Genomic DNA, 19782 nt, shown 5'->3' with positions numbered 1-19782 from the left:
CCAGCTATCCAGTGCGTTGTGATTGGCCGAATTCCTCAAGCGTGTGACGGAAATGTTACGCCCCTCACGATACTGTGATGCCGTGTCCCGGCCAGAGCAACGAGACAAAAACAATAAAACCCATTATAAACGAGGCATTTGTTGCATCAAGTGGGGACATAATTACAGAATGACCGATTAGGCTATTGACAATTCTGTCAACTGTCCCGAAACGTGAGCTAAAGTCTTATATCGCAGCCTGCAGCAGCTCTAGATGCGTCGATGTGAAGAGAAAGTCAAAGAGAGAAGACGGGGTACAGCTGAATCACTCATGCTGTTTTTATCTGATGGTTTGTGTGGATTTATTTACTCATCTAACCTACACGCTATATTGAATAAACGTTAAGCGCGAAAGTCAAAGAGAGAAGACGCGGTACAGCTGAATCACTTACGCTGTTTTCATCTGATGGTTTGTGTGGATTTATTTACTCATCTAACCTACACGCTATATTGAATAAAGGTTTTGCAGTAATTTCCCTCATTTTAAAGTCGAAAGCTGCGGGAATGAGTAATGCGATGTATGCGCAATCCCGCAACGAAATTCAGGATCTGATTAAACATAATTCTATTATACAGAGAATTGTGAAATAGATTTTCATGAAACTTTTCAAAAACTTTTTGAGTTTATTTATTTTTACAAAACTTTGTAGGGCTGGAAATTGCTGTTCAATGACTTTTCCAGGTTTTTCATGACCGTACGAACCCTAATGTGATGATGGGGTGCGGTTATCTAAATCAGACAAAAATACAGGTGCGGGCGGTTGGTGGGTGGGTGGATAATTTATTTGAAGCTGCGGATTCGGGTGACATTTTAGCTCATCCGCGCATCACTATTGTATAAATATTAGGGCTGGGCAAGTTAACGTGTAATCGCGTTAACGCATTAATTAATTAACGCCGACAATTATTTTATCGCATATTAACGCAGCTTTTATTATTATTATTATTTTGAAAGTCCGTTGCTCACTGGCTCTGAAATGGGAAATGCTCAGCACAGTGGAGTGCATCGTTTTGTTAACTTTGTGGTTTATTATTTTGAGTCGTTGGGGATGCGGTAAACACACGGCTCTCTCACAATGTATTGCTTTACAAGTCTATCACTTTTGCTGCTCAGAAATGTTCATGCAATCGTGCTGCACGTATCAGAAGTTCAGCGCTTCGGTGCGGGTAGTGCTCACACTCACTGATCTATATATAACTGAACCGCGGTCAGGCCCACCTCTTCCTAATCGAACCGTGCCCGAGCGCGGCACGGAGCGATCACACTTGTCAAACAAACCGGGCTTTGGGGGTCAAACGCGCTCGGGCACTGTTAAGATTGCGTAGTGTGAGTACACCCTTATTCTCCTGCATCCCGCACACGCGAGTCTCTACCCGCCTGCACCCGCACTCGCCCTTCAAGAGTTGTCCCGCGCCGCACTCTGCTGCGTTGGGTGCCGCGATAGTGCAGGTCTCTACTCGGAAGGTGCCTGTTATAATGTTATGATCGGGGCCCTGGACTCTGAGCATAACTTGTTTATCTATAACAAACTATAAAATATTTTCTATAAAAACGTTAATGCCCTGGCAGTGGCAAATAGCTTTGGTTTTATATTTAATTTGATGACATTAATGTTTAAGTTGAGATTTACAAGAAATATTTGAACTGCTGAATACTGCTGTAAAAAAGCACCTTATTTGTTTAAAGTGTTTGCAAATCAAATTTTATGGCACTTTTGTTCATACAGCAGTACTTTTAAATGAAAAATGTGCGCAATACACTACTTTTGAATTCATTATTGAATTTTGTGCGTAACAATGCGATTTAATCGCGTTTAATTGCAGAAAAATCATGTGATTAATCACGATTTAAAAAAAAAAAATCGTTGCCCAGTACTAATAAATATATTAAAACGCATATATTTTATGTTTTACATTTATAAGAATATACTGATACTTTTTATTTTATTAATATATATATATATATTAAATAATATATTTTAGTAAATTAAGACATGCATTATTATTATTATTATTATTATTATTATTGTTGTTGTTGCAAATTAAAAATGGTATGTAAGGAAATGTGTATATTTTGAAATTTGATAGTTTATACATTTTGTAAATGTATAATGTTTATATATAAAATAGTCATAATATGAATTATTATTTTTATGAATTACAATCTCTCTCTCTGTTAAAACATTTTATATTATATTTGTTTCATAGCAATTATTATATAGTAATTCTATTTTTAGTTTATAGTAAGTGTTTATATATAAAATGGATAAAAGTTATTTGTAATTAATATATAGACTTTATTATAATAATAATTATTAATGATAATAAAGTATAGTAAATTAATATAAATGATTAATTATTATTATTATTATTATAAATTCAATATTAAGTCATACATCTACAGTATATGTATAAATGCTGTGTAATACAGTACTTACACATAAATATAAATACAATACATTTTTATCATTTTTAAATATAAAAACATTTTTGCTGAGCGCATAAGGTCAGCCTGAGTTATTTTTATGTAGCTGTGATATGAGTCTCTGTAACGAATCAGTCCACTGAAGGCGAGCGTAGTGAAGAACCCAAGTGCAGTATATTTACAGTGATCCAAACATCCAAACATAATCCAAACAGACGAAGACTAGAGACACAGACTTGACTTGACTTGATGAGGCATGAACAGACTTGACTAGAACAGACTTGACTCAACGACAGTGGGTTACAACATCATGGCTACTTATAACAGACAAGGAGGGTCACATGACAAGAACAAACCAATGGGAAACAAGACATGACTAAGACAACCAATCAGAACATGACACATACACAAGGCAGAGAGACATGAGGCAAGGGAAGCATGACACTAACAGCAGGAATCAATTACAAAATAAAAGACATGGAAAACATGAACATGAAACAAAACCCAAACACCAAACCCCACATTACAGTCAATTATAAATTTGATTCTAAATTTTGAGTGTGTCCTTCGCTGATTTCTTCTGTGCATTGCACATAAACTGTCTGTGGGTTCAGTTTGCGTCTTTTTTTTGTTTTTTGTCTTTTCCATGCAGCAGCATATATTCTGAGTTAGAATAAAGATCCCGGGTCTTGTTTCTGCGGGTAATGACTAATGAGCCGTTCAAGCGTGCAGCAGACAGAAGAACCGGTGGACTTCAGCCCGAACCCAGAGAATGGCCTTTGATTCTCCTCTCCAGCCAAACCAGCGCCTGGAGGAGATCAGCAATGCGGTGAATCCACGACACACTGCTGCTGCTGCTGCCACTTCCACCCGCTGCAGGTTTACCGCGGTAAACTCACATGAGCCTGTGCATGTGTGGAATTAGCAGGAGCATGGCTGTTGCTCATGTGTAGGGTCAGTGAGATGAACTTTCACACGTAACGCGTTCAGGAGCGCCATGTTTTCAGAGGGCAACAGTAACTTTCTGTAGGCCAGAATAAAACACAAGCGATGGAGAAATCAAATGTTTTTAAGAACTTGCTGGTTCAGTACTGAAGTGTAAGACGTGATCATTTACAGTGTGTAGAGTCTTATTAGTGTGTAAGGACACATCAACCAGATCATTTATTTTAATTAAACAAATGTCATGAGGATGTGTAAATGATGACAGAATTTTTAGTTTAAGGCAAACAATTTGTTGAATGTAAGACTTGAAGGTGAAGCTTTTTTTAAGCTAGAATAGAAACAGAAATTTATTTATTGATATTTAATTTATATATTTATACATAATTGTATTTAGTTATTTATAAATCTCACTCATCCATGTTATATTTTTATTTATGTATTTGAATGTTATTTATTTATTTATAAATAAATCTCACTCAATGTTTTTATTTATATATTTAGACATTACTATTTATTTAGTTATGAATATTTATGAATATAAATAAATCTCAATCATTCATGTTTTATTTTTATTTATGCGTTTTAATGTTATTTATTTATAAATTAATCAATCTCACTTAGTTTTTTAATTACTATTAACTATTTTAGTCATTTATAAATCTCACTAATGTTTATTTTGTATGTATTTGAATATTATTTATAAATCTTACTGTTTTTAAACTATGTATAAATCTAAACGCCTCCGACAGGGAGATCGGCCGATAGAGGAATAAGTTGTGGACTTTGTTAAGCTGGTACATCTGACTAAGATGGGGAAAATCCCCCTCATGATATTTTTTCGGGGTGGGCTGTCCGAACAACTCAGCTAGCGCATGCCGCTGCACGACCCTACTTGGACTCTGGAGTATTATATCTTTGTAGCATTGCTGCTGAGTGGTACGACTTTGTTAAGCTGGTACATCTGACTAAGATGGGGAAAATCCCCCTCATGATATTTTTTCGGGGTGGGCTGTCCAAACCACTCAGTTCGCGCATGCCGCTGCACGACCCTAGTTGGACTCTGGAGTATTATATCTTTGTAGCATTGCTGCTGAGCGGTACGACATTCAATGTGGCAGACGTGGAGGAAGATCCCAACATGGCCGCCGTTCCAGAGTATTGTCCCGTCACGGCTATTGAGGCCGTCTGTGATCTCTCTGCCTGTCCTGTCACGGCTATTGAGGCCGTATCTGAACTCTCTGCCTGTCCCGTCGCGGCTATGGATGCCGTATGTGAACTCTCTGCCTGTCCCATCACGGCTACGGAGGCCGTTAATGAACATTCAGTCCTGTCTATCACAGCCGAGGAGATTTTCAATGAACTCGCGGTGCCTTCTGCCTGGGTCTTTGGGGCCATAAGTAAACTGTCTGTTTCCTATGTTTTAGTTCCTCCGAGGTCTCAGTCTCAGCCCTGGTTTCCTCATCCGTCTACTCCGCTGTGGTGGTCTTTTGCTCCACTGTGGGGATCTTTGGACCAGTCTGCTCTGCTGGCTATGGAGGCCGTATGTGAACTCTCTGCCTGTCCCGTCACGGCTATGGAGGCCGTTAATAAACATTCAGTCCTGTCTATCACAGCCGAGGAGATTATCAATGAACTCACAGTGCCTTCTGCCTCGGTCTTTGGGGCCATAAGTAAACTGTCTGTTTCCTATGTTTCAGTTCCTCCGAGGTCTCAGTCTCAGCCCTTGTTTCCTCATCTGTCTGCTCCGCCGTGGTGGTCTTCTACTTCGCCTGCTCCGCCATGCTGGTCTTCTGCTCTGTTCTGGTGGTCTTCTGCTCCGTCTGCTCCGCTGTGGGGATCTTCGGACCAGTCTGCTCTGCTGTTGTGGCCGTCTGCTCCACCCTGGTGGTCCTGAGTTCCTCCTGTTCTGCTCTGGTGGTCTTCAGTTCCACCTGCTCCGCACTGGCTCCCTGTTCCGCCAGCTCTGCCTCAGTCCCCAGGTTCTCTTCCTGCAAATGGACCTGTCCCTCCATCCCTCCCCCGTGTTCCGCCTCCTCTCCACCACCCTCCTGGACTTAACAGTGTTTGTTTTGGAGCGTCTGGAATCCGCTCCTAAAGGGGGGGCTCTGTCATGATCTTGCTCTTGTTCCCCTGTCTTGTGTTTGGACATTTGTGTTACTTCCTGTCTAGAGTGCCATTTATAGTCAACTTGTAGTTCTTTTGTTTCAGTGGTCCTCTTGATTGCTTTCCCAGGTGTGTCTTGTTACCTTGTCATCTTGTTAGTGTCTCTGTGTATAATAGTCCTGTGTTTTAGTCAGTCTGAGTCAGTCGTTGTCTTTGTGAAGTTGTGGCGTGGTGTTTCTTTTGCCTGGTTCTCCCCAAGTTATGTTCATCGTTTGTTGCTCTGGATTACTTTTGTTTTATTAAACTTCCTACTGTTTGCATTTGGATCCGACCTCTGCTCTTCCTTGCACTGACGCGTAACAACATATACAGGTGCATCTCAATAAATTAGAATGTCGTGGAAAAGTTCATTTATTTCAGTAATTCAACTCAAATTGTGAAAAGGAGAAGAAGAACTGGACTGTTGCCCAGTGGTCCAAAGTCCTCTTTTCAGATGAGAGCAAGTTTTGTATTTCATTTGGAAACCAAGGTCCTAGAGTCTGGAGGAAGGGTGGAGAAGCTCATAGCCCAAGTTGCTTGAAGTCCAGTGTTAAGTTTCCACAGTCTGTGATGATTTGGGGTGCAATGTCATCTGCTGGTGTTGGTCCATTGTGTTTTTTGAAAACCAACGTCACTGCACCCGTTTACCAATAAATTTTGGAGCACTTCATGCTTCCTTCTGCTGACCAGTTTTTTGAAGATGCTGATTTCATTTTCCAGCAGGATTTGGCACCTGCCCACACTGCCAAAAGCACCAAAAGTTGGTTAAATGACCATGGTGTTGGTGTGCTTGACTGGCCAGCAAACTCACCAGACCTGAACGGGTATTGTCAAGAGGAAAATGAGAAACAAGAGACCAAAAAATGTAGATGAGCTGAAGGCCACTGTCAAATAAACCTGGGCTTCCATACCACCTCAGTAGTGCCACAAACTGATCACCTCCATGCCACGCCGAATTGGGGCAGTAATTAAAGCAAAAGGAGCCCCTGCCAAGTATTGAGTACATGTACAGTAAATTAACATACTTTCCAGAAGGCCAACAATTCACTAAAAATGTTTTTTTTTATTGGTCTTATGAAGTATTCTAATTTGTTGAGATAGTGAATTGGTGGGTTTTTGTTAAATGTGAGCCAAAATCATCACAATTAAAAGAACCAAAGACTTAAACTACTTCAGTCTGTGTGCATTGAATTTATTTAATACACAAGTTTCACAATTTGAGTTGAATTACTGAAATAAATGAACTTTTCCACAACATTCTAATTTATTGAGATGCACCTGTGTATATATATATATTATATTGAGTACAAATATAAATATGTACATAAATACATAAATGACCTCAGTCACATTTTCTTCAGAATGTAAAAATCTAGTTTTTTTTCTCACTGCTGCAGTATGCGGTCTAATCTATGTTTTCAGGAGGCTGTTTCCCTGTATAATTATGAGGTGTCATAACATAAATCAGTCAATAAAGGCTTTCTACAATGCAGTATTTGCTTGCTGGTTTAATATGACACCTGATTATTTCTTACTCATTTTACTGCAACATTTGTTAAAGTTACATTCATCGAGCATTTGCTCTTATCCAAAGCCACTTATGATTTTTTTTTTTAAACATAAAATTAGATGAGAACTAACGTGTCTGAACACATGATCTAATGCAGTTTAATTGCTTATCAGTGACATGAAAAGGCTGACTGATTGTCCGGCGGGTCTCTCGCTCGTCTTCGGTGGTTGACAGCGCTCCAGTGATTCTTGTCAGAGCCCTGCGCTTTGATACGGCGTGGTTCGGTTAAATCCGGCTCCCGGAGGCAATGAGGTCTCGGTGCATGTTGCCATAGAAACTCTGGTGCAAAGGCTCCCTGTGTGTGACCGGAGCCAAAGGCACCGGAGCTAATGAGGTTGTGAGAAAGGGCATCCAACATGGCGAGGAGCCTCGCAGAGGACAAGGTGACAACAATGACAGCAGCGGCTCTCCAGCGCGCCAGAGATGCTGACTCATCTGATTTGAACAGCGCTGCCATCATCACCATCAATATGCATTTCACTGCATTCTTTCCTGGAAGAAAGAGAGAAGCGTCATTGATGATCACAGATGTAGGTGGACTGAAGCTTTTGTTGGTGCACGTGTTTGGATTTTACACTTTTGTTAGTGGTGTTTGCTTGGGAAAGCATGAGTAATGCTATTCAGTGATTTGAATAAACATACTAACCTTGGGCTGCACAATTTGGGGAAAAAATATAATTGTGATTTTTCTGGTCTTCTTTTTTTTTTTTTTTTGCTTGAATGTGTCGAAATCACCAGGTTTGGAATGCTTCTTTGTTGGGATGCATAATCTGGCCAAAAATTGTGATCAATATGACTCTAAATTAAACTTAAAACAACAATAATAATAATATTAGTGATACACCAAACTGAATTTTTTAGTGAAACATCAAAACTAAAATTAAAGTTTTAATTTAGCCAAAAACTGAAACTGAAAATAAAGTTGATTTAATAATCAGTTAATCCCATTTAATTAATAATCAAAAGTCTAATGCAATCTGAGTTGTAAAGCACCGGGTGCAGTGCTTCTTTGTCAGGCTGCATAATTTGGCCAAAAAATATGTGATTATATATCAATATGATCCATTTAATTTAACATTTTAATTTAAAAAAATAAAAAAATTATATAGGGGTGATGCAGCAAACTGATTTTTTTTAAACCAAAATATCAAAACTGAAATTAAAATTTTAGTTCCTCCAAAAACTGAAACTGACAATAAAGTTGATTTAATAATCAGTTAATCACATTTATTTAATAATCAACATTCAAATACAAACTGAGTTGCATATAAACATTTAAATTGCACATAAAATGTTATTTAATAATAAATTAATTAATTAATTACATTTATGTGATAATGAACACTAAAATACAAACTGAGTTGCATGTAAACATTTAAATTTAAATTTTATATAAAAAATTTTTTTATGATGTATTTATGTTTCCACTCCAGTTCATTGTTGAAATATAAACATTGAAACGGTGAAAAAAAAAAAACGTTTTCATAACAGATTTATTCAAACTTACATTAAATAATGAATACAACAGTAAAATATAATGAATATGTAGTGAATATATTTCAGTTGCTGAAATTTTGGTGCATCACTAAAAATAAATAAATTATGATTAATAATAATGCAATTATAGAATCTACTTTATAATATTATTGCTAAATAAAAATACAACAACAAAAAAAACATACCGCTGAAAACATCTGATCCTGAGCTGCTTTGCAGTATATTTATATAGTTAAATCCCAGTCTTTTCAGTTTTATAATTGCATGAAGCCATAAGGCGATTTCAGTTTTCTTTTGATTAGTTGTGCATCTCTATTTGATAAAATGAGCAACAAATCCCACAGACCTGCACTGAAGAGCCCAGAAGATGACTTTAGTATGGGCTGTTTTGAACTTGGATAGTAGTAAGAAACCACCTAACAACCACCCAGCACACTATAGCAACACCTTAGCAACAATCCAGAACTCCACCTAGCAACCCAGCATCATGATAGTGAGTTTTAAGGCAGCAGCTTTCATCTCATGTTGGTATTATTCTCTTTAAATGGAGATGTTTAAATGCTGAAGTGTTGAGGTGATGTGTTTTTTTTTTTGTGATTATGCTGCTGATGTTTCCGTCTGCCGGTCAGCGGTGCAGGAATATTGTTTTATTCCAGGCAGCGCTGGATTCCTGAAGACAGAGAGAGTGTGCAGATAAATCTAAATCCAATTTATTTTGCTCTCAGCAGGACCTTTCATTTTGCCCGGCATCCTGCAGAGAATAAAAAAACAGATTTGCATAAAACAAGCGCACATGAGAGAATCACAGACTTCACACGGATGATACAGTATCTGTGTTTGAGAGCATTATCATGCTGAAGACTGCAGTTTATCAAATATATTTGAATGAATCAAATTATAATGCAATGAAAATGATCATGCAGTAAGCATAGGCTATTTACAGGCTTGATCTTTTTTTAGCGCCAATCTCACACACATCTGTCCGGCTGATACAGAACTCCCCTTTTAAAGAGTCAATTTAATATTCAATAACTGCATGTATTATTCATGTGCTTTTCAATTTATTATTTTTTATTAAATATATTTTTATTTTATAAAATGTATTTAATAGTAATAATAAGAAGAATTATTACTATTAATTATAGTATATATAGAATATATATAGATATATATTTTGGCCAAATTGATCAGCCATACTAACAAGCACAACAAACCTAACCCTAACCCTGATGACCCCTTTTAAAGAGTCAATTTAATATTCAATAACTGCATGTATTATTCATGTGCTATTCAGAGCTGGTGTCTGCAGTACACACAGCGGCTTTCACTAATGAACCCGTGTCGTCTGTCATGCTGTCGGCGGAAAGCGCTTTAAATAAAAGTCTAACAGCAGTCTGGCTGCAGGGGCCCCGGGGCCAAACCCAGTCATGAGTCATGAGGGATACGGGAAAACCCTGCCGGAAACAGAGCCGGAATGGGTCTCCTCACTACAGAACTTCACTGGAACATGACAAATATTAGAATAAAATTGTGTAACTGTTACAAATATATATTTTTTTTTTCCCATGCAAAAGCTTTAAGGGTTCCCTGTGCTTTTTGCCAAAATAAAAGTTTGATGGTTGAACTTTTAAAATCATAAAAAAGTTTATATTGGCCTGATGACAATAATAATAATAATAATAATCGTCTTGTTATCGTCAAAGGCATCAGCCACAGGTGATATCTCTGACTATCATTGATACACGATACTATCGTCACGCGGCACAACCCCATACAGAAATATATGATATGTTTAATAATGTTTTTAATCTTATTATAATGTCATTGGCATCTCCCTCAGAGCAGCTGTTCTGCTCAGTCTTGATACATTAAGCTCCAATTTAATCACCAATATTTACATAATTTACAATTGCAGATTCTGTACTGTATGTCCAAACAGCCTGAAGGACATTAAAGTTACGCTTATAGTTCACCCAAAAATGTCAATTTGCTGAAAATATACTCATCCTCAGGCCATCCAAGATGTAGATGAGTTTGTTTCTTCATCAGATTTGGAGAAATGTAGCATTGCATCACTTGCTCACCAGTGGATGCTCTGCAGTGAATGGGTGCCGTCAGAATGAGAGTCCAAACAGCTGATAAACAGTGGTGTGGATTATTGTAATGTTTAGACTCTCGTTCTGACGGCACCCATTCACTGCAGAGCATCCACTGGTGAGCAAGTGATGCAATGCTACATTTCTCCAAATCTGATGAAGAAATAAACTCATCTACATCTTGGATGACCTGAGAGTGAGAACATTTCAGCAGATGCCATCTTTATTGCTGTATGTATGCGTTCACAGAAATTGAAGGGACAGTTGGATTCAATGATGTACTCTGTGTTGGGTGTGACGCTCTATTCAGTGTTTTCACATCTTTCCGAATGAATCAAATATTTATGAGCATCATTTAGCAATGCATCTGAACACTAGTTTGGAGCGAGACATTGGTGGCGCCGATCAATTATTTGGCCCCTGAAGTGGTGAGAAGACAATTGAAGCTATAATATTACTCAGTGAACCGTCACTGAAATTAGCGAAGCTCCCGGAGCGCTGATGGATTTAGACTCTGTAATAGCACTCTTTTCCTCTGGGTGAGAGTCACAGCCGGAACTGATAAAACATTAGATTTTTTTTTTTTTAATGAAAAAACCATCAGGTGTCTTTTTTCCCCATTTGTTCTTGTGCTCACGTGTGCTTTGGGATTTCACTTGTCCTCATGCAAACATCCAGACGTGTTTGGTGGTGGGAGTGTTTTTACCCTTGATTATGTTTGTTCAATTTGGCTGATTATATTTGTCTGCGGACATGGGTCGGATTCACATGATATGCATTTCTTGTAATTGTTAATACATTTCATTTTTGGTTATTTTGAGATTTAGATTTGGTTATTTTTAGTGAAAAAAAAAGTGTCGAGTCATTGCAATAAAATCCAATGTAAAATCTGGGTCCTGAATTAAGTTCAATAAAAGCAAAATGTTATTCGGTTACTTTTGTATGATAAAAAAAATTATTTAAAATAATTAATTAATTTTTATATTTATACATTTATAAATTCAAATTTATGTATTTAGTTAATTAGTTAGTTCGTTATTTTTGTATGATAAAAAATACTGTTGTACCCAGTGTAAAATCTGGATCTTAAAGTAATTTTAAAGCAAAATATAGATAGATTTTATTTATGTACAATTCATTTTTCAGTTATTTAAAAAAAATTGTGTCTAATGTAAAATCTTGGTCCTGAATTAAGTTCAATAAATGCAAAATTGTATGTATGTATTTATTTATGAAATTTTATTTTTTGATTGCTTTTGCATGAGGAAAAAAAAAATAAAGTAAATATAATAAAGTAAATATAATAAAATGTATATTTAGGTAATATTTATTTATTTAAATACATTTATATTTGATTTGGTTTGTTTTATTTATTTACTTATTTGTTCATTTATTTATGTATTTGTTTGAATTATTTATTTATTTATATTCATATATATATAGGTTTCATTTTTCCTGTTACTTTTGTATGATTAAAAAAAAACTTTTAATGTAAAATATGGGTCTTGAAGTAATTTCAATAAAGGAAAAATTTAGAAAGAATAAAGTTATTTATTCGTTTATATTTATAATATCGAATTTTCTGTTTATATGAATAAAATATATTTTTGGGGTTATTTTTGTAATCATGTTGAAATTGCTAAATTCGTAGATTTTCTCCGCTTGTTCTCGGTGACGTGCTCAGGTGCTCTCTGGGTTTTCGCTCGTTCTCAATCCTCCAGTGGTGTTTGGTGGTGGGAGTGTTTTTCAGGCTTGATTATATTTGTTGAAGCATTGGTTCTGCTGTGGCGCAGATGAATGGCTCTCGCACATCAGCGCTTGATTGGAGAGTCGTGGCGCTGGCTTGAATTAGCCGCTGACAGCTGAGAGCCGAACACACACCTGTTGCACAGCTGCATGAGAAACACTTGTTGAGCGACACACAGATGAAAGATCTGCTCTCTACCTGACCAACACGCTCAGCTACACACAAACAGGCTTTCTTGGCTGGAAATGGGCTCCAGACTGCAGCTCATTCTGGCCAACAAACGCCCACTCAGACAGGAACAGAGCAAACAACCAGCCAGAGCTTATTTCATTTTTACGCTCCAGGTTTATATGAGACAATTGGCATGGACATACGCAAGCTTGTTAATATTAATACATTTCATTTTTGGGTTATTTTTGTATATGTAAAAAAGTTGTGTCGTTGAAGTAAATATAACAAAAGCAAAATTGAGGTAGAATGCATTTATTAATTAATGTATTTATTTGTTTACTTATTTATTTAAATACATTTAATTTGTTTGCTTATTTTGTATGATAAAAAAAGATTGATTGATTGATTTGTTGATTGATTTTTTAGAGGAAAACAATTGAGTGTTAATTTAAATAAAAAATTTTTTATAGAATTGCCTGTTTTATTTATGTATTTATTCATTCATTTATACATATGTATTTTTTTTTTGCTATTTTGCTATATTTTTATCTATTTATTTATTTGTTTTGTTTTTTTTATTTATTAATCGTCTACCTACCTGTTTATTTATTTATCCATCCATCCATCCATTTATTCATTCATTTATACATACAGTACATTCATGTATTTTTTATTTCTCAGATAATTTTGCTATAGTTTTTCTATTTATTTGCTTATTTGCTTATTTTCTTTTTGTTTATTTATATATTCATCTACCATTATTTATTTATTTTAATACATTTTATATTTTGGGATAAAAAAAAGTGTTGTATGTATTTATTCATTCATTTATACATATGTATTTTTTTTTTGCTATTTTGCTATATTTTTATCTATTTATTTATTTGTTTTGTTTTTTTTATTTATTAATCGTCTACCTACCTGTTTATTTATTTATCCATCCATCCATCCATTTATTCATTCATTCATACATACAGTACATTCATGTATTTTTTATTTCTCAGATAATTTTGCTATAGTTTTTCTATTTATTTTCTTTTTGTTTATTTATATATTCATCTACCATTATTTATTTATTTTAATACATTTTATATTTTGGGATAAAAAAAGTGTTGCACCCAAGTGTTCTGAAGTAATTTTAATAATATTTTTTTTTATTTATATATTTATCTACTTATCTGTTCATCCATCCATTATTTATTTATATTAATGCATTTTATTTTTGTGTGATAAAAAAGTGAGTCTTAAAGTCATTTTAATAAAAGCAATATTTAATTAATTAATTACTTTGTGTATTTTAGAAGAAAACAATTGAATGTTCATTCCAGTACAATTTAGCTCAAATTTGATGTGTTATTTATTTATACATTTATGTATATTTTTAGCTGTATATTGTAATAAAATCTATCTATCTACAGTTTTATGCAAAAGTTTGGGCACCCCTCTGAGGCTGCATAATAATTAGCTCTTTCTTTATAAGAAAATATTATAGTGATATGCCATTCAGTTTCTAGAGAAAGCTGCATAATGTGATGTTTTTCAGACAGAAATTCTTAGTGTAGCAGTACTGTGCTGTATGAAATAAAGTCAAATGTGAAAAATAGGCTGTGCAAAAGTTTGGGCACCCTTTCAATTGTGTTGATTTTAATACCTAGTCTCTTATTGCTGATTAATTACAACACAGTATTGATTGTGAATCCATTCGATTGGCTCAGTGAACCTTAATACTGCAAACTAAGGTGCAACCTATCATGGGAAATGATATATAATATATATATATATATATAGTTTCTCTTGTGTGATATTGGGCTGATGTATTGAATGTTTCTTCATCATCACGAGCAGGTGTAGAGCAGCTCAGCTGGAGATTTTAGCGCACAGATGAAAGCGGTCTTATTCTGGCGTGTTTTATGGCAGCGGGCTTCATTACTGCGGTTCTCCCTCAGGAGGCGAAGCTGCGGGAGCTGCTGGATGTGGGGAATCTGGTGGGCCGGATAGAGAACCGGATGCTGACGGTGGTGACTGGGCCAGACATGGTCAACATCCAGTACCTGAACTTCATGGCCTTCCAAGAAGACGTCGCCAAGGTGTGTGTGGTTAGATCAGCAGATACACTCTTAAAAATAAAGGTGCTTGAATCACGATGCCATAGAAGAACCTTTCTTGTCTAAATGGTTCCATAAAGAACCTTCAACATCTGAAGAACCTTTCTGTTTCACAAAAGCTTCTTTGTGGCGAAAGAAGGCTCTTCAGATTATAAAAAGTAAGAAAGAGATGGTTCTTTAAAGTTCTTTGTGGAACCATAAATGGTTCTTCTATGGCATCGCTGTTATGCATCTCTATTTTTAAGAGTTTATTTGTGGCAGTGAGAAATTTGTGCAACGTAAATCCCAGGCAGGGTGCTTGACCTGAATCGTTTTAATAAATGTTGTCTATGTTTGTGCGCTGTCGCTGATGAAGGAGTGGGCAGATGAGCTCTTCAGTCTGGCGTCTAACCTGCTCGCTCAGAACATGGGCCGAGAGTCCTGTCTGGAGAAAGCGTGAGTACCTGATGCTCACATTTACCTGCTTCCATCAGGAGGCCGCTCACACCTCAGTCACGTGAGGAAACTGTACTGGATTTAAAAGAATATACAGTAACACTTAAAGCCTTTGTGTGTAATGCATTATAAATGTATCCATAATGCATGCTGCAATGCATTATATGATTTCATAAATATTTGTGACCAAAAATGCATTAGAATGTTTGAAGGTTTGTTTGTTGTGTGTTTTAATGCATTACACTTTCTAAAAGTCTAACAATGAAAACAAAGTGTTATAATGTATAATGGTTACAGTTATTCATGAGATCATACAATGCATTATAAGGTGCTTTACAAAGCAAAATGAATGCATTAAAAATTATTTTGTAATGTATTATATAAAGTCTTTAAGTAAAGTGTTACAGAATAGGTTTAAATAAATAAATAAATAAATAAATAAAGTAGTACTTAAATTTGTAAACACATTTATTATTGTTATTATTTATATATATATAATCTATTATAATCTATATATATATTTAATATATCTATCTATCTATCTATCTAAACACAATCAGTAAATCATGTAAACACACTTTCCTGAGAATGACTGATGTAGTTTTTCCGTGGTATTGTTTTCTCTCCAGCTTCATGAGACTCAAGCTACAGACGAATCAGGAGGGTCGAATCCCAGTGAAAAAGTAAGCCAGCATCAGTCTGCACCTCTGTGTCACATGATAAATGAGAACGTGATCAGACTTTCCTCCTCTGACGTTTCTCTGTCTCTCTGCAGCATCTTCCGCATGTTCTCGACTGACCGGAAGCGCGTGGAGACGGCGCTGGAGAGCTGCAATCTTCCGTCCGGCCGGGTGAGCATATGTTCGGCTAATCGCTCCAGAATCCCGCTGGCAGACAGGAAGACTGTGTGTTTCCACAGAAAGTCAATTTGTGGGTTTTACCAAATATGTGTGCTCTCGGATCAAGGAACACCACCTGACAAATGACATCTTACGTTTTCTCTCCCAGGATCAAGGGGCATTTACTTGCCTTATCATTTTATGCCAAATCTAGAAGCTGATCATAGGACACGGGGAGATTTTCAAAATCAAGAATGTTAAAAGGCCTCGGGAGGGAGAAAGTGTGTAACTAATTAGTTATTTTTTATATTTGTATTAAAAATTGTTTACAAATAATAGATTGTATTTATATCTGTTATTTTTGTCTATTTTATTTCAATTATGTGTTTTTTATTTATTTATTTATTTTAGTTAGTTAGTTATTTTGTTATTTATTTATATATATTAAATATATAATTATATATTTATTTATAAATTGTTTTTATCTATTTATCTGTTTTTATTTATTTATTTTATCTATTTAACAGTTTTTTATTTATTTATTTATTTGTAATATATTATTTATTTATTATCTGTAATTATATTATACATTTTTTTATTTATGCATTGTTTTATTTATTTATCTGTTTTTTTAATCTATTTATTTATTTTTCTATGTTGTCAGTTTATTTATATATATATTGTATTTATTTATCTTATTATCTGTTTATTTTTTTGTTTTATTTATGTTTTTCTCTTTTATCATTATTGATTTGTTTATACATTGTTTTTACCTATTTAACTGTTTTTTTAATCTATTTTTTATTTTTATTTATCTGTGTATTATTTTTGTATTTATTTATACACTTATTTATTTATACATTATTTTACCTATTTCTCTGTTTTTCCCCCCCTGCTTTTTAATTCCTAGCATCAAGGGAATCTATTGGTTTGCTTTATCATTTTACGGCAAATGTAAAGGTTGAACGTTGAACATGGGGAGATTTTCAAAATCCATAATGCTAAAAGGCCTCAGGAGAGTCGGGAGGGGAAAAGTGTGTAACTAATGAGAAATCCTCACTGTGTTATTCTGGCTGGCCTCCGCCTCTGACACACTCACATTCACATCCTTTCATCTGTTTTTTCTTCTTTGTTTGCTGCTTTTATATTTTGTGCGGTGAAGCATTAATCAGCCGCGGGCGAGAGCTGCATGTTTTGAATGTTCACTGCAGAGATGAGCGTCTGACAGCATGTGGACGACATGAGTAATGTTCGCTCGCTGATGTTATTGAGTTTGTCGTAAGAAACCAATCGATTCGTTGTCAGGTGAACTAGATGCTTCTTAGGATGAAATGAGCTAATTAATTTTGAATTCAGCTTAAATATTTTAGTTTCTATTCATATGAGACCACGTGTTATTAAAGGCAGGTTTAGCCTCTGTTTTTGGTGATTAATTGCTGCTGTCAGACCGAAGACTGCTTGTTAAAGGCTGTATTTATTTCATGATTTGATGGTCTGATCTTGTTCGTCTCTGCAGAACGACTCCATCCCTTTGGAGGATTTGACGCCTGATGTTTACAAATCGTTCATCAAAAACCTCTGCCCACGATCTGAGATCAACCAAATATTTGCTGATCTGTGAGTCTTTATGGAGCTGTTTTCAGCTGATGCTGTAGCTAATGATGCCTTCAATAAAAAAAAATCGAATAAAATCAAATAAAAATGGTTTGTTTGTCTGTTTTTTATAATTTCATGTATTTATTTATTTTTCAAATTTTATTATTTGTTATACTTTTACTTGTTTATTTTTATTTACACATTTAATTATTTATGCATTGCTGTATATATTTATCAGTTTTTTTCTGTTTCCATCCATTTATTTATTTGTCAAATTTTTCCATTTTGTTTATATTTTATTTATTTGTTTGTTTGTTTTTTGTATTATTTATACATTGTTTTTATCTGTTTTTTTATCTATTTATTTGTCTACTTTTTCTATTTATTTATTTATTTGATCCTTTTATCAGTTTTTTCCTGTTTTTATGTATTTATTTACTTTTTTATGAATGCTTTTGTTCATTTTAATGTTTTGTTATTTATTCATCCATTGTTTTATCTATTTATCTGTTTTTTCAGTTTTTCTTGATTTATCTTTTATTTATTTTTACTTTTATTTATCTGTTTTTATATATTTATACATTCATTTATACATTATATATTTATCTATCTTTTTCCTGTTTTTATGCATTCATTCATTTTTATCTATTTTTCTCATTTTTCAGTGTAGCTATGTATGTATGTGTGTATTACTACATAATGTTGCCTTCAAGTCATGTTGGAATGATATTATGAGACGAGTGCATTACAGTGTTGTAATTAGTTGGTTGGGGGCGTAACAATTAAAAAATCCTGATGAAAGATAATTGGTATTGATCATAACCAAGACGTTCCTTTAGAAAAAATCCACCTTGCTGAAAGTCGTTGTGTAATTTGCATGCTGGGATGATGCAGTTGCTCATCTGCGTGTTATGATTATCACTGTAAACCATATGCTCTGTTATGGATCTCCTGTCTCTCTCCAGCGGCGCGAAGAACAGAAACTATCTGACGGTGGATCAGATGACAGAATTCATCAACAGCAAGCAGCGGGACCCGCGTCTGAACGAGATCCTGTACCCACCGCTCAAACCCGAGCAAACCCAGCTGCTCATGGAGAAGTTTGAGCCCAACACAGCTGGGATTCAGAAAGGTCTGTCATTATTCATAATTCATCCACTCTCACTCTCATTTTCTTCTGTGGAGCACAATACAAACTCTTTTCCATACGTTTATAATAATTTTATAGTTAGGCTGAATGTTTTTTTTTTTTTGTGTGTGGGGGGGGGGGGTTAATCGAATGTGATTTTTATTTATTTGTTTGTATATTCATTTATTTGTTTATGTGTTTATTAATTAATTAATTATTTAATTCAGAGATCCGAGTTTGATGTGTTTGTATGTGTATCTAATCGAGCTCCGTCTGTTCCCGCCATCGTGCTAATATGACATCTAATCCCTCATTAGTTTTTACACCCAACTTGTTGATTGACAGCCGCATTAAAACACTGATGGATTCCTGCGTTTCCATGTTCAAACGGCAAACACCTCGGGATTCAACCAGCAACGATCCCGTTATACATCCCATCTGATTTAAAGGCCTATTGCCATGGATACATTCATATCAGATGCCGTTTGAAAATATTACACTTTACAGAAACATCAGTCACATTTGAGAATTTTCCTCATGAAAGTTTAATAATTAGGCCTGAAACATTGTTGCAACAGCTAAATATAAACATGCATATTTTTGTCAGATATTCTTAGTCATTTCGTCTTTCTCAGGAGGTTTGCTGTCTGTGAGCGAATCAGCACACAGGGTCATGCATATTAATTAGATTGTGACTTTTGCCCTAAATGATTTGCTGAAAAGATGATGTTGGAGCAAATAATGGAAAAGCATAATACTAATAGTTAATATACTTAAGTTATTTAATATACGAACAAATATACTAATTCATTCTACACTGAAAAGTATAGATATAAATAGTTTAATCAGATTAAAAAGTGGTTAACATTTTTGTATTTTTATCACTAATTAAAGGGGTCATATGATGTTGCTATAAAGAACATTATTTTGTGTATTTGGTGTAATGAAATGTGTTCATGAGGTTTAAGGTTCAAAAAACACATTATTTTCCACATACTGTACATTATTATTTCTCCTCTATGCCCCGCCTTTCTGAAACGCGTCGA

General features: G+C 34.9%; 1 protein-coding gene across 1 annotated transcript in view; it reads left to right on the top strand.

The window, feature by feature from the left end:
• The window catches only part of LOC107737900 (1-phosphatidylinositol 4,5-bisphosphate phosphodiesterase beta-1-like), a gene marked incomplete at its 3' end in the record, with an annotated part of 46076 nt that overhangs the window by 21794 nt on the left and 4500 nt on the right, over positions 1-19782 (top strand). Inside the window, exons 4-9 of the mRNA XM_016549538.1 lie at positions 14579-14719; positions 15093-15172; positions 15802-15855; positions 15948-16023; positions 17528-17628; positions 18573-18739. Coding sequence (XP_016405024.1) covers positions 14579-14719; positions 15093-15172; positions 15802-15855; positions 15948-16023; positions 17528-17628; positions 18573-18739 — 619 coding nt within the window. The remainder of the gene's footprint in view (positions 1-14578; positions 14720-15092; positions 15173-15801; positions 15856-15947; positions 16024-17527; positions 17629-18572; positions 18740-19782) is intronic.

Source organism: Sinocyclocheilus rhinocerous, unplaced genomic scaffold, assembly GCF_001515625.1.
Source record: "Sinocyclocheilus rhinocerous isolate Xijiao unplaced genomic scaffold, SAMN03320098_v1.1 scaffold3785, whole genome shotgun sequence".
NCBI classification, from domain to species: Eukaryota; Metazoa; Chordata; class Actinopteri; order Cypriniformes; family Cyprinidae; genus Sinocyclocheilus; species Sinocyclocheilus rhinocerous.
The sequence above is the reverse complement of the archived record's forward strand: the minus strand, read 5'-3'. Positions and strand labels throughout refer to the sequence as shown.